At 43.6% G+C, this 26,813-nt stretch overlaps 2 protein-coding genes across 2 annotated transcripts in view; one reads left to right on the forward strand and one right to left on the reverse strand.

The window, feature by feature from the left end:
• stxbp4 (syntaxin binding protein 4) overlaps positions 1 to 19,059 on the reverse strand; it is a 49,148-nt gene extending 30,089 nt beyond the window's left edge. The window contains exons 1-4 of the mRNA XM_085285624.1: positions 18,803 to 19,059; positions 1,606 to 1,679; positions 1,335 to 1,430; positions 1,160 to 1,229 (exon numbers count right to left, since the gene is read on the reverse strand). Coding sequence (XP_085141750.1) covers positions 1,160 to 1,229; positions 1,335 to 1,430; positions 1,606 to 1,679; positions 18,803 to 18,858 — 296 coding nt within the window. The 5' untranslated portion in view covers positions 18,859 to 19,059. The remainder of the gene's footprint in view (positions 1 to 1,159; positions 1,230 to 1,334; positions 1,431 to 1,605; positions 1,680 to 18,802) is intronic.
• Positions 19,060 to 19,911: 852 nt separating this feature from the next.
• On the forward strand, positions 19,912 to 25,513 carry LOC146569233 (hydroxycarboxylic acid receptor 2-like). Its single transcript, XM_085285625.1, has 5 exons — positions 19,912 to 20,029; positions 20,486 to 20,667; positions 22,328 to 22,440; positions 23,170 to 23,742; positions 24,619 to 25,513. Exons 4-5 carry the CDS (start codon positions 23,350 to 23,352, stop codon positions 25,303 to 25,305), a joined length of 1,080 nt encoding a protein of 359 aa, XP_085141751.1. The 5' UTR covers positions 19,912 to 20,029; positions 20,486 to 20,667; positions 22,328 to 22,440; positions 23,170 to 23,349; the 3' UTR covers positions 25,306 to 25,513.
• The last annotated feature ends 1,300 nt before the right edge of the window (positions 25,514 to 26,813 follow it).

Raw genomic sequence — 26,813 nt, forward strand, 5'->3', positions numbered from 1 at the left:
TATGAGATGAAAATATTCTGGAGAGACAAGATCCAATCAAAACTGATTCAGCTGAGCAGAAAGGCGGGACGAGTTTGGAAGTTATCCAATGAGAAGTAATCTCCTGGTGCGACGAGGTTAGACCTGCATTTAGACTTCAGTCGCCGGAATCAACTTTAGATTTAGTCAGCTATAATCAAAGTTTGCTCTCAGAATGAACACTCGGGCTGCAGTTTAAATTATCTGCAGTGTTTACATGTGAAGGTGAGGCTATTGTCTGTCATAGACAAAAATCAGGAACAGGAAACTGCTGCGTTTAGCGGTCGTGCTAAACATGACATAAAAAACCCGAAATAGAAAACTTCCTGTTTTCCTTATTTCCTGCACATTAACTGCAGTTTCTCCCTTAAAAAACAGCAGGGAGTGTTTCTATAGGTCACCTGTTTAAATTGCACTAAGGCTTGTAGTTGCATCATTAGGGGTGTGGCCTCTTTGAGTGAAGGGTGGATGGTGACACAGGCGGCTGTAGCTGGTAGCTGTCTGCTAGCTTCACCTGAACTGGACCTCTGGACCGTGTTTGTGCTGTCGGAGCCTTTTTAATGACATCATATGACCACTAATGGGGCTGCTGTGAGGTCACTGTATTAACAGCTTTGGTGCAGTACATGTTTATTTTGATGTTAGCAAGATTAGCAAGTATCTGTGTCTATGCTCCCATACACTAACTCAGGTTCAAAAGGGAGTTTTTCCTTCCCACTGTCTCCAAGTTCTTGCTAATAGGAGGTCATGTGATTGTTGGTGTTGCTTTCTCTGTATTATTGTCTTAATAAGTCTTATTTTATAGTCTTAATTTCTTAATTTATAAACTAAAGAGCATTGAGGCGACTGGTGTTGTAAATTGTTGCTATATGAATAAAACTGAACTGAATTAGATAAAGTAGCTGATAATACTCCACCCTCTTGTCCAAATATGGTCATTTTTACTCAAAAATGCCAACATGTTGATGACCTTAAAGCAGATGTTGAGGCTGCAAAATTTCACGTGCAGCATTCACATAAAGTGTGATGGACACCAACACTCTGCAGTCCATGCAGCTTCACAATTCAAACAGTGCAAATAAACAAGTGATGCGAGACCGCCATGCTGCATTTTCTAAAATACCTCAACAGTGAGACTCACCTCTCATTGGTCACCCCTATCAGGCTGATGTTATTGACATCCAAAATCAGGTCACCTGACTTAAGCCGACCTGGAACAGAGAGTGACAGACAGACGGACGGAGAGAAGGCAAAGTGAGGGACGATAACAGTGTCTGTAGTAACCGATCCACAAAAAATACCAGAAGAATAGCTACCATCCAGAGCGGCCAGCCCACCAGCGATCACTCGCTTTATGTAGATACCAAACTCCTCTCCTGTCAGCTCTCTGTAGCCCCCAATTATTTTAACACCTGTGAACACACACAGATGAGCTCCAGTTAAAAAAGAGCCTGGCTTTCAGGCTGTACTGGCTCTTCATCTAGTTGTGACAGGCGATCGCAGCATTTTCAGATGCTGAGCTGCGGCTGAAGGAGGAGCGGTTAATAAGGACTCAGAGGTCAGTAAGGTCGAGGGAAAGATGCTCACCGAGTCCCTTCTTGCAGTCGCAGAACTCCAGCCTCTGTACGGCTCGGCTGATGCCGTGTGGGCCCATGATCGTCCTGGCAACAAGCAAAAACACAACAGATTTAAACACATATCAACATCCTCCCTCAGCCAAAGCCCCTCTCACTCTGTTTCCTCAGAGCGCCGCTGCACAAAATAATCAAATCATCACAGGATTTTGGCATTGTCTCCCTCTCTCCCTCCCACCTCCACCCGGCTACGTCCAACCAATAAAATCTGTCGCCTCCTAAACGACGAGGCGGTTGAACCATGTGGCGACCTGGATGTTTGGAGGCTCGGGCGAACAAAACAGTGATTAGAAATAATCAAAGGAACATTACGGAGCAGTTGTTTTGTGCTTCTGCTGAGAGATTTGTGGGTGAGAAGGTTTCAGATTAAAGCTGAAGAGACTCCGACGTGGTGAACATGATCCTGCTGTCTGCTGGTCGTTCTCAAGTCTCAGCTCAGAGTCAGCACAGAGTCAGTTTGAGCGGCAGTTTGAGTCACATGCTGGTGTCTGAGCGTTTCAAAGGTTCGTGTAGAGGCAGCAAAGCCTGTCATGGACAGACTGACATGAATACTCGAGGCTGGGCCCAGAGGCTTTTTTAAATCTTTGGGCTCTAAGCTCAGTTTGATGCCTCCCTCAAACGTCGACTAAAGACATCGAAACAGATGCTGTGTCAGTTTTATGGGAGTAGCAACAAGAGAGAGCTGATCCTTTAATTTGGGTTCACTTACACTCAAAATAATCATGCTGACCACTTCCAAAAATAGCAAATGAATGGTCACATGGTGCATCTGCTGTTTTGCTCTCTCTCTCTCTCTTTAGTGACACACATCTCTGCAGATGACACGTTTTTTCATACAGTGGTCATGCAAAGGATCCAGTTAGTTCTTTGTGTATTATATTGCCCCCTTGAGGACTGACAATAATCACTTCCACCTAAAAGTCTTCAGAGGTCTACTGGATTAAAACCAAGCACCAAATAAATTCTGCAACTTTACCTGGAAGGTCTTTTTTTTAGGTTAGGAAAGGTTAAGGGTACTGTGCTTCTCTGTTTCATTTAAACTTAATTTACCAACCAGCTGCAAAGAGAAAGCTTTTCATACACATGTTGATTTAACAGTCATGTTTGCAGTTTAGATGGTTAGGTGGATGGTTGGTTGGATAGTTGGATGATTAGGTGGATGGTTGGATGGTTAGTTGCATGGTTGGATGGTTAGGTGGATGGTTGGATGGTTAGGTGGATGGTTGAATGGATGGTTGGGTGGTTAGGTGGATGGTTGGTTGGATAGTTACATGGTTGGATGGATGGATGGTTAGTTGGATGGCTGGTTGGCTAGATGGATGGTTAGGTGGATGGTTAGGTGGTTAGTTGGATGGTTGGTTGGATAGTTCCATGGTTGGATGGATGGTTGGATGGTTAGTTGGATGGTTGGTTGGATAGTTGAATGATTAGGTGGATGGTTGGTTGGTTAGTGTCATGGTTGGATGGTTAAGTGGATGGTTGGATGGATGGTTGGGTGGTTAGGTGGATGGTTGGTTGGATAGTTGGATGATTAGGTGGATGGTTGGTTGGATAGTTGCATGGTTGGATGCTAAGGTGGATGATTGGATGGTTGGTTGGATAGTTGGAGCTGCAAAGAGAAAGCTTTTCATACATATGTTGATTTAACAGTCATGTTTGCAGTTTAGATGGTTAGATGGATGTTTAGATGGTTGGTTAGTTGGATGGAAGGTTGGATGGTTAGGTGGATGGTTGGTTGGATAGTTGCATGGTTGGATGGTTGGATGGTTAGTTGGATGGCTGGTTGGCTAGATGGATGGTTGGATGGTTAGGTGGTTAGTTGGATGGTTGGTTGGATAGTTGCATGGTTGGATGGTTAGGTGAATGGTTGGGTGGTTAGGTAGATGGTTGGGTGGTTAGGTGGATGGTTGGTTGGATAGTTGGGTGGTTAGGTGGATGGTTGGTTGGATAGTTGGATGATTGGTTGGATAGTTGGATGATTAGGTGGATGGTTGGTTGGATAGTTGCATGGTTGGATGTTAGGTGGATGGTTAGGTGGTTAGTTGGATGGTTGGTTGGATAGTTCCATGGTTGGATGGTTAGGTGGATGGTTGGTTGGGTGGTTAGGTGGATGGTTGGTTGGTTAGTTGGATGATTGGTTGGATAGTTGGATGATTAGTTGGATGGCTGGTTGGCTAGATGGATGGTTGGATGGTTAGGTGGATGGTTAGGTGGTTAGTTGGATGGTTGGTTGGATAGTTCCATGGTTGGATGGTTAGTTGGATGATTGGTTGGATAGTTGGATGGTTGGATGGTTAGGTGGATGGTTGGGTGGTTAGGTGGATGGTTGGTTGGATAGTTGGATGATTAGGTGGATGGTTGGTTGGATAGTTGCATGGTTGGATGGATGAATGGATGGATGAATGGTTGGAAATAAAACAAACAGCAAAGATGTCCACTGTGAGCGACCATCTTTGAACAGAGGCGGGGGTTTACGACACCAACTCTCTGCCATCTATAATCCAGTTTTGAGATCCCTTCCCAGACGCCTTAACGCCTACTCACATCCTGGGCCATCTGATCTCAGGAATTCGCATGATAAGGTGGGGCCAGGTTTCACAATGAACTCACCCAAAACTCTGGCTGATTGGGACCCACACCCAGTTTCACACCTTGGCTCAGGCGATTAGAGGATCATCAGGGGGTCCTTTTGTCCCTCTGTGGGGGGAAACTCCCACTAGGTTTATATCTGGGACTCTCCACCATTTGACCTTAGAACTGAAGAAGCTTCTCAGATGAGAGGTGAAACGTCTTCAAGTAACTTAAAGAAGTCCAGACGCTTTTCTTTGCAAGCTCCTTTGACTACGATGACCTGGATGACTGAGAACCTTCACAGACAAACAGCAAAGATCCAAAGCAGCATTTGCTTTTGGAAGCTGTTGCTGTAAACCTACAAGCTGCAGGTAAAGAAGCTCCCAGAGCAAGAGAAACAGGCCAAACTGAAACTGCGCAACCAGAATGAAGTTCCTACATCTTGGAACTAAAGAACACATGGGTAATATCATCGATGGAAACAGGCCACAGAAGCAAGACCCAACCAAGTGAAGCCCACTCTCCAGGAAGTAGACATACCATTATCCTAGTCTACTTTAAATAAAAGACTTCCAGAAAGAAGAGTGTCCCACAGTTTGACAGATGAAAGTAAAACCATCCAGCAGAATAAATAGAATAAAGCAAAACAACTTTAAGGTTTTGAGTGGCTCATGATCAGAGTTACAGAAAATCATTCCAATGACACTGAGTCACTGCTGTTTAGTTCATTCAGACTACGTTGGAACATAGCTGCCCTGATACAGCGCGGGGAATAATGATTTCATCTCCTGCTGAATCTGTTTGTTTCTCTAATTTTTATGGAAGTTGTATTTTAAGAGCGATACAACCTGGGTGGCTGTAGCTCAGGTGGCAGAGCAGGTCAGCCACTAATCAGAAGGTCGGTGATTCGATCCCAGGCTGCATCCTGGCTGCATGTCAAATATCCTTGGGCAAGATACTAACCCCATGTTTGCCTACTGGTGGTGGTCAGAGGGCCTGGTGGCGCCTGCGCCCCAGGGCAGCTGTGGCTACAATGTAGCTTGCCATTGCCAATGTGTGTGTGAATGGGTGAATGACTGAATGTAGTGTAAAGCGCTTTGGGGTCCTATGGACTAGAAAAGCGCTATACAAATGCAGGCCATTTACCATTTACCATAACCAAAAATCCAGAAAAAAAAACACATAACATAGAAGTTATAAATTGCTTTTAATGCATTTGATCTCCAAGCAAAACATGACAGCTGCTTCTGCACAGCAGTGTGATGTTTCTTGTAGGGGGTGGCGGGGAGGGGGTATTGTGGGTACTGCAACACTTTAGTCCATTATGGTGCAATGTGCTACCAATGATGTTCTGGGCCTTCAGATCAGATCAGATGTAGTTTTGGGGAGATCCACCACTCAAAAGATGAGATCTTGCATGGAGCTCCAGACTATGATGCTCATTTGATGCTGACGTCCTAAGACAGCTCTTTGGTCTTCTCTGAGGTGTGAAGAGGTTAGAATGGATGAAACTGATTCTGTGGACAGGTGTGTGTTATACACACCAATAGCGATTTGGGATCAGGAGGATCTGTAAGTGACTGATTGACTGAAGTCTGTGTGCCACATGGGTTAAAAGCCAGTCTGTAGGAACGTGAAGTCTGACTGGTTTATTTCACACACTGATTTGTAAATTATTGTATAATTTTTATCGAATGCCTTTCCTCCATCAAAAACTAGCATAAAAATCTGTCTGTGAAGGTTCTCAGTCATCCAGGCCATCGTAGTCTTTCCAAGCTCCTAGACTACCATAAAAATCGGAGACTGTTCATTTTTCTGTAAGTAAGCAACTCAGTCGGGAATATAAATAATAAATAGTTATTTCCTCCACTCTGTGTGCTGAGAAGCATTTGAGGATATCTACCAGGTAGTGAGACGTCGCGGGAGGGCGGTTTTAAAGCTGCGATATTATCTCAGTTCTTCAGAAGCTTTGAGCAGCGCAGCTTTCAGGGCGACCCTACATATACTGTGTTATGTAAGGGATAATGTACAGTGAAGTCAAGGTCACACTGTGAAGAGGATTAGTTTGAAATCATAATCCATCTTAAGGAACCAAATATATTGTAAGGAGACCCGATGCTTGCACATCATACAGCTGGACAGTTTTCCAAGCAGCAAACGTCAGTCGAGCAACCAGCTACTAAAAATCACTTCTACATACGTTAACCTACTATTTCGAGATGATTCATCAACAAAGTAGATCAATAATTAGCAAAATAAAGTCACCGAGAAACCAAATGGACTCAGTTGATGCTGATAAATGAGAGTCTACGTTTGTTGAGTTACTCGGCTTGAACAGAAACTGACCAACACATTGGGACCACAGACTCTTTCCCACCATCCCAGATGAGTCTGTTTTTTTGTTTATTGTATTGTAACTGTTAGATGTTACCTAAGGGCCATATTAGAGTCTCCACCTTTCTCAAAGGTCATCTTTTTCTTTTTTCCAGACTTCAGAAAAATTAGCACAAAACCACAAAAAACATGGAAGCCTCTTCATGACAGCTAAAAGAAACATAGGTTCTCAGCAGCTGTTTCATAAACTGAAATAAACTTGGTGTGTAGACCCGGCACTCGATGAAGCGTGAGTTGAGCACGTTTTTCCAATCAGTGCTTAAATCAGGTGACCAGTAGGTTTCGTTAAAAGATTAAGCCAGCGTGAACGTGCCCAAGCCTGCAGCTCCTTTAAAGGCCACTCAGTGAACATTGTTGGAAATCAAAGAAAAGGGCAGACTTCCATCAAATATGAATTCTGCCAACATTAATCTCCTGCTAAAACCAGGCAAAGACCCTGTATATCCCTCAAGCTATCGTCCAATATCCCTTATAAATGTAGACCTTTAAATAATCTGCAAAGCTCTCTCAAAGAGACTAGAGAAAATAACCCCCTCTTAATTCATCCTGACCAAACTGGTTTCATAAAAGGTAGACACTCATCAACAAATACACGTAGATTACTTAATTTGATAGACTACTCATACAGTAAAAACCTTGAAACTACAATATTTTCTTTAGATGCAGAAAAAGCATTTGACAGAGTTAACTGTAAATTTCTATTTGCAACTTTACACAAATTTGGTTTTGGATCCTCTTTCATTAACTGGTTAAAAATATTATATAACTCCCCAACAGCTTGTGTCAGAACAAATGACCAGACATCCTCCAGCTTCTGTCTCTTGAGGGGCACCAGGCAGGGATGCCCACTCTCCCCTTCACTGTTTGCAATTTTTATTGAACCACTAGCAGCAGCAATTAGACAGAATTCAGTAATTAAGGGCATAAAATGCAAGAACGTGGAACATAAAATCAGCCTTTATGCAGATGATGCGTAACTTTTTCTCCAAAACTCACAAACCAATATCTCTGGGGTCATTGAATTGATAAACTCTTTTGCAAGAATATCAGATTACTCAATTAATTGGTCAAAATTGACAGTCCTTCAGATTAATTGCTCCCTCCATAATTCCTCTTCTACACCACTGCAATCTGGAGATATAAAATATTTAGGTATTAATGTTTCTCCCAAGCTTGCAGATCTAACTAAATTAAACCCTATCCCACTTTTAAAGAAGGTAGAAGATGATCTGGCTAGATGGAAATGTCTACCCATATCACTCATGGGAAGGGTTGCCGCTATAAAAATGATGGTCTTACCAAAAATAAATTATTTATTCTCAATGATCCCAACTAAACCGCCACAAGATTGGTTCAGATCTCTAGATTCATGTATGTCCAAATTCCTTTGGAAAAATAAACCCCCACGTATAAGCTTAAAAACACTACAAAAGACCAAGGATAAAGGAGGACTAGAACTGCCTAACTTTCAGCACTACTTCTTAGCCAACAGGCTTCAGTTTATCTCAGGATGGTTAAAACACACCCTCTTAGATGAACCTTGGCTAGATGTAGAACAAGCACTCTGCAATAATCTAGAGATCTCAGACCTACCATTTATCAGCTCAAACATCCAAAGACATGAATGCTTTAAAAGCATCAACATCAGCTCTTCTCTGACAGCATGGTGGGAGTTTCTAAAATTGACGGAGTCTTCATTAATCCCATGCAAACGTACACCTATCTGGAACAACCCTGACATATTACAAAACAATAATATGATAAACTTTTCAGATTGGAGTGGTAAAGGAATCAAATACTTAGAACAAATATTAGAAGGAACAGAATTTATTTCATTTGACGGACTAGTTACACAATATGGGATCAACAAGAAAAGATTTTTAGAATATCAACAAATTAAATCCATAGTAAAAAAGAAATTTAAACCGGGTCAAGTTGAACTACAAACACCACCAAGTGTGGTTCAATTTCTTACTCTTAAAACCCCCAGATTACTATCCAAAATATACAGAATGCTTTCTAAAACGGATGAATCAATATCACTTCCTATTGCAACATGGGAAGCGGATTTATCAGTTAACTTAGACCTAAACTTCTGGTCTCAGATTTGCTTAAAAACCTTTCATCTAATTAGAAATCCCAGTCTTCAATTAATTCAACACAAAATACTACATAGAGTGCACTATACAGGTCATCGGATGTTCAAGATGGGCTTTACGTCTACCAACAACTGCTCACACTGCCAAACCAATTCACCGGACAATTATATCCACGCTCTTTGGTTCTGTCCACCAGTTCATAAGTTTTGGCGCGAGATATGTGAAGACTTATCGAAGTGTCTGAAATGTCACATTCCAACTTCCCTCTTAGTGTGTTTGTTGGGCAGCTTAGATAATGTCACTACAGAAAAGAATATAGCCCATATGGTTTTCACTGCCCTATGCGTAGCCAAGAAAACAGTCCTCATGAACTGGAAAAATAAAAATAATCTTAATTCTAACCAATATAGAAATTATCTATTAGATTACATTAGTCTTGATACAGCCTCTGCCACCACTTCAGATCAATTGCTCTGGGCTCCTTTGATCAGCTCCATCACCTAGTGGGGGTGGGGGGGCATAGTTTGGTCCCACCTTTGCTGTTGTGATTGGTGTGGGGGTAGGGACAGGCTTAGGGCATCGGGGTTCCCCAGGAGCATCTTCCTTGGAGGGCTCAACCCGGGGTTGCGGTCATGGCCTATTAAGGGCTCTGTTGGCTCATCGGTGACGGTTTCCTCGTGGCTCCGTGTACTGACCTGGTAACCTGGGTGCCCCTGGGTGGGTCCAGGATGGGCGTGGGGTTCTGGGGGTGCTCCATCTCTGGGCTGGGGCCCTGGCTGGGCCTTGGGGGCTTCTGGGGGTGCTCCATCTCTGGGCTGGGGCCCTGGCTGGGCCTTGGGGGCTTGGGTCCCGGTTGGTGTGTTGCCGGGGTTGTGGGCGGGTGGGCTGTCCTGGGCTCTGTGGGGCCAGGCGGTGAGGCTGCACTGGGCCCCGGTCCAGATGGGCCTGGGCCCCCCTTTCCCTGGTGGGTTGCAGAGTATGGGGTGCCTACTGGGGTCAGCGGGGGAGCTGGCCCCAGGGAGGGGTCACTTGCCCCTCCCTTCCTTCCCTCCCCATCTCCAGCTGCCTCCCTCTTCCTGCTCCACCACAATCACCCACACATGCAGGACCTTGGGGTAAAGGTGTGTCACCAGGGTGCAGGGGAGGCTACCCCCGTCCCCTTCTGGCTGCCTCTGCCTCAATTTTATCCCACAACTTAGACATTCACATTACTCACACTCTCATTACACATACAGTGGGGCAAAAAAGTATTTAGTCAGCCACCGATTGTGCAAGTTCCCCCACTTAAAATGATGACAGAGGTCAGTAATTTGCACCAGAGGTACACTTCAACTGTGAGAGACAGAATGTGAAAAAAAAAATCCATGAATCCACATGGTAGGATCTGTAAAGAATTTATTGGTAAATCAGGGTGGAAAATAAGTATTTGGTCACCTCAAACAAGGAAAATCTCTGGCTCTCACAGACCTGTAACGTCTTCTGTAAGAAGCTTTTCTGTCCCCCACTCGTTACCTGTATGAATGGCACCTGTTTGAACTCATCATCTGTATAAAAGACACCTGTCCACAGCCTCAAACAGTCAGACTCCAAACTCCGCCATGGCCAAGACCAAAGAGCTTTCGAAGGACACCAGGAAAAGTATTGTAGACCTGCACCAGACTGGGAAGAGTGAATCTACAATAGGCAAGCAGCTTGGTGTGAAAAAATCAACTGTGGGAGCAATCATCAGAAAATGGAAGACATACAAGACCACTGATAATCTCCCTCGATCTGGGGCTCCACGCAAGATCTCATCCCGTGGGGTCAAAATGATCATGAGAACAGTGAGCAAAGATCCCAGAACCACACGGGGGGACCTGGTGAATGACCTGCAGAGAGCTGGGACCAAAGTAACAAAGGTCACCATCAGTAACACACTACAACGGCAGGGAATCAAATCCCGCAGTGCCAGACGTGTTCCGCTGCTGAAGCCAGTGCATGTCCAGGCCCGTCTGAAGTTTGCCAGAGAGCACATGGATGATACAGCAGAGGATTGGGAGAATGTCATGTGGTCAGATGAAACCAAAGTAGAACTTTTTGGTATAAACTCAACTCGTCGTGTTTGGAGGAAGAAGAATACTGAGTTGCATCCCAAGAACACCATACCTACTGTGAAGCATGGGGGTGGAAACATCATGCTATGGGGCTGTTTTTCTGCCAAGGGGACAGGACGACTGATCCGTGTTAAGGACAGAATGAATGGGGCCATGTATCGTGAGATTTTGAGCCAAAACCTCCTTCCATCAGTGAGAACTTTGAAGATGGAACGAGGCTGGGTCTTCCAACATGACAATGATCCAAAACACACCGCCCGGGCAACAAAGGAGTGGCTCCATAAGAAGCATTTGAAAGTCCTGGAGTGGCCTAGCCAGTCTCCAGACCTCAACCCCATAGAAAATCTGTGGCGGGAGTTGAAAGTCCGTGTTGCTCGGCGACAGCCCCAAAACATCACTGCTCTCGAGAAGATCTGCATGGAGGAATGGGCCAAAATAGCAGCTACTGTGTGTGCAAACCTGGTAAAGACCTATAGTAAACGTTTGACCTCTGTTATTGCCAACAAAGGTTATGTTACAAAGTATTGAGTTGTATTTTTGTTATTGACCAAATACTTATTTTCCACCCTGATTTACGAATAAATTCTTTACAAATCCTACCATGTGGATTCATGGATTTTTTTTTTCACATTCTGTCTCTCACAGTTGAAGTGTACCTCTGGTGGAAATTACTGACCTCTGTCATCATTTTAGGTGGGGGAACTTGCACAATTGTTGGCTGACTAAATACTTTTTTGCCCCACTGTACATATAGGATCTTGGGGGTGGGCACGATACACGGACTCCAAAAGACCATCAGGGTGTACACCCCACCCCTGGCGTCGTTGCCCACCTCTCAATGTTAAATACACGTAGACATTGAGGGCTAGCAGGAGGGACTATGCGCTTACCTGCTGCTCCTTGGCAGGTAGCTCCATGCCCTCCTGGGTTTTAAATGCACCTTAGAACACACATGCATCAACACTACAATGAGCGGGTGGAGGGAGGTTTGGAGTCTTCACACACCCATTCTCTGCGACCTGCTGGAGCGGGGGGGCTAGGAGGAGTTGGCCGTCCGACTGGGGTCTGGAGTGTGGGGCCTCCCTGCTGCTGCGGAGTCGGGGCGGTCTGTTTCTCCCCACCACAGGGAAAAGGGTAACACCACCTGGGTCTGGGTGCAGTTTCCCCCTCCAGGGGCAAGGGTACCTAGACCCGGTTTGTAGAGTACGCTTGGGGAGTGTGATTGTGTGTACAGCGTCTCTTTATGTCTGTCTCCACGTTGGTTGAGTGTGGAGTAAGTACATATGAGAGCATGAGGGTGGGAATGGATGTTTGTATCTGTGTGTGCCTGTATGTCTGTGTCTATATGTCAGGTTGGGTGTCAGGCGCCACCTCTCTGGGGACATCTCAGGCCCTCCAAGGTTTGGAGGCCTATCTCCACCCACCACCACTTCCCCTGCTGGTGGCGGATTCCCTCAGACATCGGTGCGTTGGTGGTTCTTTGTGTCCGGGGATGGGCGTCCAGGTACACACCGGCTCACTCCTTGGTGGCTGCTTGTCGGGGCCTGGAGCCTGGGGCTCGCTTGGGCCACTTCAGGGGGTGGGGTGCCCCCGGCCTCTCGGCCTGGGTCTCGGTCACTCAGGCACAGCTGGCTGCTGGCGGAGCTCACAGGCACGTCACTGCAACCCCCCCTGGCTTCTGCTCCGCGGCTGCTGAGTGAGCCCTCATCTGGGACTCTCCTCAGCTCTTTCTGGGACAGTGGCGCGGCTGCCCCTCTGTTGGTCTTCCTTGGTCTCTTGTGTTCTGGGGGCCTCTGGATGTCTGGAGTCTTGATCTCCTCCATACCTGCTTCATGCCCTGGAGGACGGGGTGATCACACCCACAAACTACACCCTTTTTGGCTCCTACCTCAAAGCACACTGCGCTGTTGATCTTACGTGCTGCACAATAATGTTTAATATTTAGTATTTACTGTTATTGTCATGGATCGCTGTGTGGCAAGCAGGAGGAGGACCCAAATGCAAAACTCACAGACACGGGGATGAACTCGAGAAACACAGCTTTAATGCTGGCACGGCAGAACACAGGAAATACAAAACTAAACTGGGAAAAGTAAACTAACACTCGCAGGTAGACACAGGAAGATCCACACAACATGAGGGAGAACGCGACACAGCACTGAGGGAGACGCAGACATAAATACACCAAGGGTTAACGAGCGGAGTGGGAGCACATGGGGAACACAGGTGACACTGATAATAATCACGAGACATGGCAGGAGTGAACACAACACTGGCGGGGAGACGGGCGAGGCAAAACAGGAAGTACAGAGGTTCAGACAGGAGGAGAGCGAGCACGAGTAGAACACCAACATAACGGGCAGGGGAGACACGGAATAAACACGAAAGGGGACGAGGGCTCATGAATACACAGAGGGGCACACAGGGGGTGAGAGTCATAAAGGGAAAGCACTCAGGGAACAAAATACAAACATACAAAAAAACTAAGAATACTGGGCCAACATGGCCCGGGACCATGACAGTTATATTCACATAGATTATCGTGATGTTGTTTATTATGTTGCTCTTTTTTTTCTTTCTTCTGTTTGTTTTCTCTTTTTTCTTTCTCAACAGGTGATCCAGGTGATTGATAGATGGATTTTTTTGTCTGCTTATTTTGTTGTTTTTTTTGTTTTTTGCCCTTTATCCCCGTCCCTCTTCCCCCCTGTTTTTGTTTCCCTCTTTCTTTTCCCCAGTCGGTCCCGTATTTAACAAGTAAAAATAAAATAAAATAAACAATAAAAGGTGAATCAAATGGACCATTACGGCAAGGCTGGGATGGTCCATTTGGTAAAGTAAATCCGTTGGGCATCTTCCTTTGCCTTTAGACAATAATTCTGATGCAAAAGAGCCAAATGGGACAGGCAAAAAAGGAAAAAAAAAAAAAAAAGGCCACTCAATGTTAAAATGTCCAATCATATGGCTGCTTTATGGCTAACAGCTCCAGTTTTGGTGCACAGTGAAATTCTGTGTCCTAAAGATGGTGTGGAGTCTCGTTTTATTCCATTCAAATTCAAATTCAAATTCAAATTTTATTTGTCACGTACACAGTCATACACAGTACGATATGTAGTGAAATGCTTGGACAACTGCTCGTGACCTAAAGAAAACAAAAAAGGAAAAGGCTATGAATAAGATAGGAAATAAATATGAAAAATTAAAAAGGGTTTATAGATTTCCATTATAGTTAATTTATAGTTGGATTTTTCTTTTGGCCAATGAGAATCTCTCCTGTCAAACACATCAGTGCACGCATGAAATCAGATCTAAATGCTCAGACTCACTTGGGTATTTGATGCATTCACTGTAAGCCTGGATCAGTACAGCAAGACGCTGCCAGATCTGATCACTCTGCATAACCTTTGGCTTCCGCCTGCACCCGGCTCAGCGATGAAGAGTCATTATCGTGAGTTTGTCTACTACACGTAAAACAAACGTACCTTTCCACATCGGTAACCTGACAGCAGCAGCTCCCCCAGGCCCACAAACAGACGACAGCAGCTGACAATGTGCAGCGAAGCCAACTGCTGGGACACAAGGGAGCAATTAAACTGATCACTTAATACCTGATAATCTGCACGACCTGTCGCAAATGATTAACATCCCACAGAGGCCGGGCGCCAGCGAGGACACGCTAACACTGCTGCAGAGCCTCCAGACCACCATCACCTACACCTACGCACCTCATCTGTAGCTTTACCTGCAGAAGAAACAAACCTTCCACTTAAATCTGCAGTATAGTTTACTGGCTGCATCAATGAAACTGAAAGAGATGTCCCTGAGGTTTTGTGCTGTTATGTAGATATTAAACAGATCCATGTGTCACAGTTTTAACTGACTTTTTTCTATTTTTAGTAACTGGTCATTAATGAAATAATGGAACATTCACCAGTTTAATGTTGCTGGTTTAAAGCGATCGATTCCATGTACAATAAAATTATATCTAAAGAGAAGCCTGGTCACATATTCTCCACCTGAAAACGTCTTTTACCCTCACTTCTAAAGTGAGGCACATATTTCAGATGTTCCAACATCTGACAAAGTTTTAACATTAACTGAGCCCACCTCAGGGTCTTTGTCCACAGACACAGATGACTGAGTGTTTTACCTGACAGTAGGTTAAAGTCTTCTAGCTCTTCCTTCACAGTCATCATCAGCTCTTTGTCCACCTGTTAAGGCCTACAGAGGAGTAGACTACACCCCTGGAACCTCCGGTCACTTGGGAAAAACGTGTGTTCCCGCAGTGGTTGTGGATGGTTTCAGGAGGCTTGCTGGGTGAGATCGGTTGCAAAGAGGTTGCTGCACCAAAAACCTCCTTGCAACTGCTTTGATCACAGGCAGACGGCTGCGATCAGCTGAAGTTTTTAATGAAAGATGCAGACCTTTCTGCAAAATATTAACATTTACACTCTGAGCAAAAGTGTAGCTTTAAAACATGCAGTGCAAACCAGCAAAGGTGGAACTTTTACTTTGAAGGTGAAAGGTCTCCAGTCAGCATTTTCACAGTGTCACTAGCACTTGGTGAATCATTCTTCCACGTGAACAACAGGTGATGCTGATTCTGCTAGAGACCAAAGCAGCACCATGCACCTCTCTGCAGCAACCAACACCAACTTGTATCTGAGATGTCACATTAGCAAAATGCTTCTTTTAATCCAAAAACCAATGAGGACTGAGAACTGAAAGGTAAAAACAGCCGAATTCTTATTTGTCTTCTTCTTGATTAGCTGCATCCTTGCACTGTATGATTTCATCACACATACTAATTCCACTTAGTGAAGTCTCCTCTAAAGTTTGGGGAAATAAACTCAGCTGGACAATAAGGTTTAAGTTCAGACGTAACTTCTGCTGTTAAGCTGGACATTTAAAGCTGAACATCCTTTATGTGGACATTAAAAGAACTGCAGTTTCTGTCTCATGCCACTCACTTCATTTTTCAGCCGTTGAAGTTGCTGCTTGAGCGTCACCCCACCTCCCCCAAGAGCTGTGAAAGCCAGGATTTAATTTCATTCAAATGTTTCAGCAAAGAGAGGATCACATGAAAATGAAGGAAGAGAAGGAAGTGAGTTCAGGTTTGAATGTTTGCTTCCAGTGTTGTGTTAAATATCTGTGCAGCCAAATGAACAGATAACTTATTTTCTTCAGTCTAAACTGATGAAAATGCACGCTGATCCGTGAGCTATGCAAATGTGCAGAGAGCTGCAGCGCGTGAGGATTACTGTTTGGTGTTTGCATATTTAATCTGCTCCTGTCTGTTTGCCGTCTTTCTCTGTATGTTTAAGTGTCAAATAAAAGCACGAGAGGGGGAACACAAAGAGGAGACTCCCTGCGGTGAAGCGCAGCAGATGTTTTCCCCAGCTTGAGTGATGGGGATGGATCCACACGCTGACAGATTATTACCAGACACAGGAAGCTGTGCAGGAAACCCGAACTGCTGGCTCACGTTTCACTTTCATGTCTCATTCATAGCCAGTACATAAAAAGAAGTAAGGGATGCTTATCATGGAGTGTGTTTGTTTGATTGCCAGGAGTCATGCTGTTTAATACAGTTGAGCTGAATACTTCATAACACTCATAAAACACTCCTGTTTTGATTTCTCCAACATTCAACACTTCAATATGTTTCCAGCACCTTGTTGAATCTGTGCCATGGAGAGTTAATGCAGTTCTGTAGCCCTAACACTGGTCCTAACATGGCGTGTATAATAATGGTGAGTCTACATTAGAGCTGCTTAACCTCCTAAGACCTGAACTCTTCCATGGCAGCATTTTTAATTTCTCTTTGATATTTGGGCATATTGGGACCTGATGAATGTAAAAACAAAGAATCACCAATTTTTTTTTTAAACCAATTTTTGTTTCTAAGAAAAATGAGAGCCACATATGAGGATATTTGTTTTAAATTTTGATAAAACAGAGGCAGTGTAATGTCCTCGTAGGTCCTTGTAGAGCAAAATTTAGTATTTTGGTCTAGACAACCCAAAATGTGATGTCCACATATGTGGACGCCAGGTCCTAGGAGGTTAAAGATGCTCAGATGACTGAAGCAGAAGGTTTCCAAAGAACTGCAGCTGAAGTTCTTTACATCTGTAAAGCTGTGTCTGAACAAAGCAAAGACTTCTGCAGTGAACAAGACCAGAGTGGAGTTGTTTATCCTTAATGCACAGCAGCATGCTTGGATGAAACCAAACCTCATACGACCATGAGCACGGTGGTGGAGGGATGATGATCTGAGTGCACCGTAAACTTCTCTGTATACCAAAGTAATCTAGAGCCAGTGTGAGGCCATCTGTCCCACAGCTGAAACTTGGACCAAACTGGGTCATCAACAGGACCGCAGCAGATCTCCAACAGAACAACTGAAAAAGAAAAGAATGGAGCTGCTGCAGAGCTCAGAGAGCTGTGCATGAATGAATGCTGCAAACCTGAATGAAACGAAGCAACGCCGCAAAGAAGAGTGGAGCAAAACTCCTCCACAACCCCCTGATAGACTGATGAGATGACACAGAAACTACCACTGCAACGTGTTGCTGTTGAGTACATTCCTGCAATAAACCATCAGTCAATCTGATGTTGATATCTAGGTGATATCCACGCATGTGTTTACGCCTAACCTGGCTCGTCTGTCCATCAGCAGCAGGTCCCTTTGCAGCCGTGGATTTTTATCTCTTTCTAAACTCAGAACGTGGTTGTTGTTTACTTCAGTTCCAGCTAAAATAACGGAGGTTCATAACATTCATGCAGAGGAGGCAAAACCAAAGCGTTCTGGAGGTGAAACCATGGAACGACTGTCACTGGATGCCTTTTCATCAGGGTCACTCAGGGTTTGGTGGTTTGATCCCTCAATGCTCCAGTCAGCATGCCAAAGTGCCCTTGGGCCAGACACTGAACCCTGATGGACTCATCGCACTGTGACTCTGAATGTGTGCCTGCATGTTTTAGACAAAACATCGATTCAAATGTGCGTGAGAGAAGTAGTAAGGATCAGTTAGAGTAGAAAAACATTACATAAGGACTGATCCTGAGGCACGTGAGTGTGCTGATCCCTGTACCTCTCTTCACCCCACTGCGGAGGTAAACCGGCAGGAGGTCCGGACTAATTCCTGACCCTATGTCAACTTTTAATGCCTTTAATTTAAATTATCCTTCCACAACTACAGATGATATGATTGTTTTCCTACAATCAAGCAGCTGTCTTTTTGGACGGCTGATGGCGTGTTAAGTTGTAGGTCTGTGACCTGAGAGATGGTGGTCAGAGATAGACTATTTTATAGTAGCAGCCCATAATCTCAGAGTCCGTGCAGCTATTAGTTTGTTCATTTTACAATAAATTCTCTGGTTTGAGCATCTCGGCTGTGCACGTTTGGTTAAACTGTGCAGTTCTAACTTGGCCTATCGAAAGCTTTCATGCATGCAAAGTGATGCAAAGACGAGTAACAACAACAGAGAAAATTCACAGGAATAAAAAAATTTAAATTAAATTACTGGATTAAATCATCTGTACTTGCAGCCAAACTTTGGTTCTCATAAGCTAAGAGTTCATTCTGCTCTTTCACCCGACAACAGCAGCACTGTTTTATCTGAAATGTGTGACCTTCAGGTGCAACATGAGTAAATCAGAGCACTGGAGTAAAAAAAGTATGTGCCACTAAAATCTGGTGGAAGGCAAAACAATAGAATAAGAATGGAAATCCGCGCGGAGCAGCGAGCGCTGCACTGTCCTTTAAAGCGTCTCTGACCCAGAACTGCGTACAAGCATGTGGACTTAAACTCCGCGGCATCTGGCCCCAAACAGCCTGTAAACCTGCTTCACCTCTGAAGTCTGCGACCCACATGAGCAGAGAGCGAGGCAGAAAAACAAAAGCACTGAAGCATGTACAGGAGACAAGTTTCTCCATTAAAACAAAGAGAGAGAGAGGATGGAGGAGGAGGAGGAGCAGAGGAATTAGCTTACCAGTAGAGTAGAGACAGCCCATCGAATCGCTCAGCGTCCTGGGGGAGGAATGGCATCGCACGATGGCCTCAGACAAACAAATAAAGAGCTCTCACACAAACGCACACACAAAGAAAAAAAACAGGAGCGAGACGGGCGGCCGAGAGGAGGAGACGATGAGATGAGAAGAGGCGGCAGCGGCGGTTCAAACCGGGACGGTGTGTGTGACCGCACAGAGAGGAGAGGAATGGAAATCCGCCTAGACAGGGAGAGACACGCTTACCTTTACTCACTAATCCGTGCTGATACCCGTCCCTCACACACACACACACACACACACACACACACACACACACACACACACGCACACACACACACATGCACGCACGCACACACACACACACGCACGCACACACCAAACTTTAAAGTTTCCTTCAGCTGCAGGATGAGAGCATTAAACAGGAGATTAAATGTGTTGAAATGTAGACTCTGTGGGTGAAGATCACCTGTAAGCAGGGGCAGGAAGTTCAGTTCAGGCTCACATTTGGAGACTGGTTGGGATGGTCTCCTGGTTCATACATCATCACAAAGTTTGAACTCTTTACACCACTGCAGCTGAAATCTAGGCCCAGTACTCGTTAGCTTCCTTCAGCTGTAATATCAGCAGTGCGAGCTGCTTACATCAAACCAAAGTGTCAGGCGTGCTTACTGTCCCATTCCCAGCTGATGAACACGACTCTGCTGAGCCTGATACTCACATCATGACTTTAGAGCAAAGACTGGACTTCTCCTTTTAAATGTATGTAGTTTGTTGCCCAAGATGGACTTTTTTCATATTTGGGTATAATCCATGACTCAACACATTTATCACTGACAAACAACTTAGCATTGAAGCCAGGGCTGCCCTTTGTCACTGATTCTGTTCATAAGTTTTATGGACAGGATTTCTAGGCGCAGCCAACTGGCGGAGGGCTTTCACTTGGGTGGTCTCAGAATCTCATCTCTGCTTTGCGCGGATGATGTGGTTCTGTTGGCTTCATCGGGTGAAGGCCTCCAGCTGGCACTGGAATGGTTCGCAGCCGAGTGTGAAGCGGCGGAAATGAGGATCAGCACCTCCAAATCTGAGGCCATGGTTCTCAGCCGGAAAAGGGTGGAGTGCCCACTCCAGGTCTGGGCCTCTCTGCTTAGGCTGCTGCCCCCGCGACCCGGCCTCGGATAAGCAGAAGAAGATGGATGGATGGACATTATGTATGTAACACACTGTGTCATTGCTACAAATATATAATTTTTTTTAAAACCAAGCCCTAAATGATTATTACATTGTAACTGCCCATTATCTACATCTTTTTGAGGTCTGATCATTTTTTGATCTTGCTTCCTTGATGTGATTCCCAGGGTTCAGTCCTGGGGCCATTATTATTCACCTGATATTATAATGTTGATCAAGGAGTATCGAACACTAATTTCCATTTTTATGCCGACGACACTGTGATGTATTCCACACCTCAGCTCCAACAATCATTTAATACTGTTCAGCAAACTTTGTGCTGTTCAAAATTACTTTTCAATGCAAAAAAATAAATACATGTTGTTTCCAACACTAAATTAAATTCTTTGACTTTTCCATCTATCACAGCTCTTCGTGGTTGGAAGACTGATTTGGTATCTAACTCTTGACTGGTGATTCTCTCTCCTCCCTCCAAGTCTCATATCAAACCGTTGGTCTCATGAACGTGATGAACATGGAAACATGAGCCCTTCACAATAAAACAGGAAACAGAGGAACATGATGCCGGACAGGAGGAGAGGCAGACGAGAGGAAGCGAGGAACGCGAGGGAGAGAGAGAGCAGACATGACGGGCTGGGAAACAGATAAACATGGCGAGGTAAAACACAAGGAGGGGAAACAAGGCACAAGAACTCACATAAGCACAAACAGACACTCAGAGGGCAAAGACACAAGGAGGAAAAGCTAAACAGAACAACCTAGGTACTACAGAATAACCTTAGACTAACAAAGTGAACGAAACAACAAAAACACCAGAGAACTGAGAGCGCTGGGACCCTGGTCCATGACAAGTTGGAAAAAAAACTGAAACCGTAAATTCAGATTTGTCTTTAGAGTGAAGTCTTATCAGTGGGAACATTAAACCATTAGGATATTCTCATTTATAAATGATCTGCAGCAGATCTTCCAGATATGAATTTATAAGGATGCTTTACAAGGATCTTGTTTCTCTGAGTCTGTTAAAACAAATGCTTAATATTTTAAACACTCAAAGATCTGCATGCAAATGTGTTGTTTGTTGAATTATTTGGTGACACTGTTGAACTTTTTATTTAGATTTTTGTGATCAATGATGTTTCATAATTTGTAAATTTAGTTTTGTTCAGGTCACCTTGTAAATAAGATTTTAAATCTCAGTGGGTCTTTCCTGGTTAAATAAAGAATTAATAATTAATTATGACGTGCTTAAATTTCAGATTTGTTATGAACTCTTTAACGTCCAGCGTCTTTGTTTTCACTGAGACTGAAAGCTTGGAGTCATTTTTAATGCTGCTCTTTACAGGTGAGTTCATTGAGACAACAGAAAAAGACACGAGTGTTTTAGAGCTTCACCATCTTTCCTTTATGATTTTACAGCTTTATTATCAGTTTCTGTTTGAGCAGCAGCTGAGTCGTCTTTTATTTTCTGCTAAACTCTGAATCTTATTATTACTATTAACCTCTGGTGCTGGTGAGTAACTGAGCAGTTTTTAGTTAGTTCTTTAATGTAATATGAAATATTTCCAGTTCTGAGCTGTCAGGGTTCAATTCTAAAGTTTAGCTGATATTTATACAATCAAACACTCATCTGTGTGAGTCACAGGAAGTGTAAAGCAGGAGAAAACAGTCTTAGAAACCCTACACCTCTGTGGATCAGGCCAACCCACAGCTCAACAGAAACACCGAGATTTCAACACTTCCTCATTCTTCATCGTGTTTGTCCCCACAGAAGGAAACAAGTTTCACCCTCAGGTCGTCAGCAATGACGCATCAAAGACATTGGCCGGCGAGAATATCAGTAAATGTGATGACCTCTAACCCAGAAACACGCGAGCTAAAACCACAGAGGTCTGTTCGTCACCTGGTTCCATGGTAACCAAGCAAACTATTAACAAACCTGGACTGTTTATGAGCGCAGATTCACGGGTCAAGGAAGTGCTCGTGGTCACGTATAAACAAAGCTTTTTAATATATATCTAACTTTATAACAACATCATGAGGTCGGAATCATGGAAAGCAGCTCTGGTGGAGTCTCAGAGAATAATAAAGAGCAGTAAAGCAGTGAAAAGCAGAATAGGCTGTAAAGTTTTCAGTAACTTGGACGCCTGGAAAGGATTCCCTGTAAAATCTAAATATTTGTATAACCAGTTAAATGCTGGTGCTAAAGTATGTCATGTTACTGGTAGCACTCTTGGCTGAGTAGTTTTCCTCGGCCCCTCAGTTTGTGAAATGTGTTGTGAAATGTTTTTGACTCTGACTTCGTTCACACTCTGTACCAGCCTCTGTGGGGCAACGGGCTGACGAGGAAGATCCTCTCGTGGGAGACATAAATACCCGACAAAGATCATTCCTCCTCGGACACTTTATGAATGAACGTCTCGCGTCGGGACTGGTGAGTACTGGATTCATCCTCTGATTCTCTGGATCAGATGTGGAAACATACACAGGCCTGTTTAATCCGCGTGTGCTGACATATATTCTCAGTGTAAACTCCTTAAAAGTGCCACATATAAACTAAAAATAAATAACCTTCCATGCATATTTTTAAAAATGTTTATTTTTCCTGGAACAGCTGTGATGCTATGATAGAGCTATCTGTGTTTATTGTAATTTAATAACTGAATCCTGTAGCTGGGAACTTCAGGCCATTAAAACTTCATGTTGATTGAATATTATATGGCACAATAACACCGTAATGGCACACTTCTTTGTTAAATCATAATCAGAATACTTTATTAATCCTTAAGGAAACTGTGTAGGTTACAGTTGCTCCAAGACAGTAACAGTAACAGACTCAGCTATTTTAATAATATGTTACATTGTTTACAAATTTAAGAAATTGCACTAAAATAAACAAATCAGTCAATTATAAATATCAAGAATATTGAAAAGAATATCACAGACGTGAGAATGTATTTGATTGACATTTGACTCTAACTTGTGAACTTTGTCATTTGTTATTTCACTGTAAAAGAAAGTATTTTGACTTAATTAAACATTTTTTAGGTCTTTCTTCTGTTTGTTTAATATTTTGGATCCCAGCATGTCCAGGACTTGTGAAAGAGTGGAAGTGATTCATGTCATCTTTGATAAAAATCTAAATTCTGCTGTTTTAAAACAGAAAAAAAGGAAGAACAAGAGGAAGCTTCAAATTTCAAGAGTTTGGAAACTTTCCAAGGTGTGGTCACACAGACTTTCCCCCTCGCTCAGATTTAACCACCAAACCCACAGATATTTTTAACAGTCAAACTTAAGAATAATCCTCAATAAACTTCAAGGACTTTCTGCCCGAGTCACCAAAATGACCTCAGAGCCAAACTTCACCACCGCCTCAAACCTCACCACCCCCACTGCCGATGGTGGCTGCCCACCTGTCGGTATTGGGCTGGAAGGTAAGATCATGCCACCCGTCCTCATCATCGACGTCATTCTGGGGCTGCTGGGAAACCTGGTCGCTCTGTGGATCTTCTGCTTCAAACTGAAGGCGTGGAACCCCAACAGCCTCTTCCTCTTCAACCTGGTTATCGCAGACTTCCTCGCTCTAGTGAGTCTACCTCTGAGGATCGACGCCTTGCTCAGGAGTCACTGGGTGTTTGGAGACGGCATGTGTCGGATCAACCTCTTCCTGATGTTTTCCAACCGCTCGGCGAGCATCGCACTCATGACCGTGGTGGCAATTTATCGCTACTTTAAGGTGAGAGAGTCCTCGTGGTGATGGAGTTGTAAAAATGCTTAACAAAGTTTTTTGTTGCACCTCGTTGGGCCACATTCCTGGTAAAGAGAACAAACCTCTGACTGCATTTCTAATATTTTTGAATCACTCCAACACGGGAAACTTGTGTGCTGCAGGTCTGTTAAAGTGATACAGGTTGTTTTCATTCATGGGGCTCCAAACAGGGAAAAGTTGGTAGTAATAGCTTGATGTAAATAGCTTGATGACATAACTGGGTAAAACTAAAGTTAAGCCAACATGGGTAAACAGCTGGTAAATAGCTGTAATCATATTCTATATTGTCATTTATAAATGAAGCTGAAGGAAGGAAGACTGAAACTGTTTTAGGAAGTTAGGAACTTTACCTGACTGAGATCTTTGAATCCATCCATCCATCACCTGACACTGTGACATGAAACTGGTTTCCTGTTTACAAATGCAGGAACAATGATGATTGGCCAATCAGTGCCAGGCGCACAATTAATTTCACCATCAAACATTTTCAAGATTCAAAAGATGATTTAAACAGATACTGCTGCTTTAGTTTTGGCACTATCCCGACATACCGAAAACAGGAACATGTTTTGATGTTCTTCTGCCCCTAAAACCCAGGAAAAACCCATCAGGTGACGGTGCAGGGTGTGCCAAAATAACTTCAGGTGTGGGTCTACCAACTGGCGAGAGAAATGTTGAGCTAGTTTGTAATTTAATCCCAAATCTGATTTTTTTGTGTGTCTACTGGAGGAGACCCCAAACTAGATGATGTAGAACAGAAACAACAGTTCCTACTTGTTTATCCAGATAATTGTATTCAGTGGAAGTTTCAGAACCAGTATCATCAGTGCTGTTTTCTTCCAGGTGGTCCATCCTCACCACCGCTTCAACCGCATGACCAAGCGACAGGCGGTGTTCGTGTCGCTGTTTGTCTGGCTGCTGGTCATCACGCCCCGGGTTCCTATGCTGGCTTACAACCACATCAAGGGCAGCGGCAACACAACCCAGTGCTTCTTCTTCACGTCTTACAAAGAGGCGTCGCGAGCCATCATCATCCTGGTGGCCATGCATCGCATCCTCACCGTGCTGGAGTTCATCTTCCCGATGGCCATGCTGCTGTTCTGCTCCATCCGGATCTCCAGCTTCCTGAAGGAACGATGTATGGGCAAACCCGACAAAGTGCGCAAGGCGATGCGAGTGTGCATCGCCATCGTCACAGTATTCATGGTATGCTTTCTGCCCACCACGGTGACAACCATCGGAGTGTGGATCATCCGCTCGTACCGCCCGTGGGACTGCACCAGCTTCTACAGATTCACCCAGCTCAGCATCGTGTCTCTGGGTTTGAACTTCCTGAACTCGGCCCTGGATCCCATCATCTACATCTTCTCCAGCTCCATGTTCAGGAAGGCCCTGGTGGGTGCGCTGCCCTGTGCACTGCGCTGTGGGCAGGACGCCGAGGACAACAAGACGTCTTCTTCGGGAACTCAGTCGACCACCCAGGAGGAGATGAAATCCATGAGGACTGATAGAGGAAGCGAGGCGAAATAGTAAACTGCTCCTTGCTAATAAAGACTAATCAAAGAAGTGAAACCTTTTCCCTGCTCTGATTTCCTTTATTTTTGTATAATTTTGCATAAAGTTATATCTTTGGCTTGTTTTATGATGAATCTGAAAATCTGTCGCATAACCATGTAAACATATATTCAGTCAAGTTTGAAATATTTTTCCTGTTGAACTCTTTAAATGTAATTTTTAAGCCTTGTCTTTTGTTTTTTATATTTTTTTATTTTGATTAAAAAATTTATTTTAAAAACAGAAATAAAAAACCATCGCTGAGATCTCAAAACCTGCAGTTCCTCTGACATCCAGCAGAGGCTCCAGCAGTGAGCCAGTCCCCATAGAGTACCATGCTAAACTGCAGCAGAAGAAAATATGTTTACAGCCTGATACTGAAACTGTTTTGGTCTCAGTGCATAAGTCAGCTTAAAATGTTTCTATAATTTACCAGTTTAAATTGAATTAAAGGTATATTCAGTAAATTTCTTTTAGGTATTTTAAAAAATACACTATATCGGATATTGGTAGATATCCAAATTTATGATATCGGTATCGGTTTCGGAAATAAAAATAGTGGTATCGTGCCATCTCTAATAACAAATAACTCTTATGCTGTATTAAAAGCCAGTAAATAAAAATGCATTTTAAGATAAGATTGAAAAAGATTGACAGTGGGAGCCAGTCTGATGTATAGGGGTAAATTATTCCACAGCTTAGGCGCTACGACTGCAAATGCTCGATCACCTCTATGAACCAGCCTCGACCTAGGTATGGCTAAAAGCAAAAGATCACTTGATCTAAGAGATCTAAAAAAATGAGGGTACATGAAATAAATGCATTCAAATTATTTGTTTAGTTTTTTCTTAACTTTATTGAAATTAAACAAATTTACATGAAAAATTAGTGGTGCAAGTCAAATATCTGAATATCAATCAAACTATCAACAAAGACCATTTATTTTAGAATGATATATGAAAAGTCAGCCACAACAATAAAAACTTCTTCAAATATACAACAATGGAATAAATGTCTTCTAATTCATCAGCTGATCAAACGCAACAAGTTAAAAAGAAAACATCAGACAAATTATTTTAACTTCCACTTATTCTAATCTCAGGGAGGAAAAAATGCAAATAAAAATCTGAATCCCATCAAACCATCACCAAGAAAAAAAAAGCTTGAATTAAATCATGAACTATTTAAAGGCTTTAATCAGGATTAAACTGCAGGATCACTGAAAGAATAAATGACTAAAAGAGAAAAGGATCACTTCAATCAATCTGAGGGTCAAACAACACAACACAAAAGCTGCTTCATGCAGGAAACCATGGAAATCTGCAGGTGAGGCCTTAATCTCCTACAACCTGGCATCCACATATGTGGACATCACATTTTGGGTTGTCTAGACCAGAATACTATATATGGCTCTACAAGGGCCTGATATCCACTTACAAGGACATTATAGTGCCACTGTTCTATCGAAGTTTTAAACAAATGTC

This window comes from Mchenga conophoros, linkage group LG8 (assembly GCF_057382185.1).
Source record: "Mchenga conophoros isolate Kocher_MC1m ecotype Shallow Benthic linkage group LG8, M_conophoros_male_GT1.1, whole genome shotgun sequence".
NCBI classification, from domain to species: domain Eukaryota; kingdom Metazoa; phylum Chordata; class Actinopteri; order Cichliformes; family Cichlidae; genus Mchenga; species Mchenga conophoros.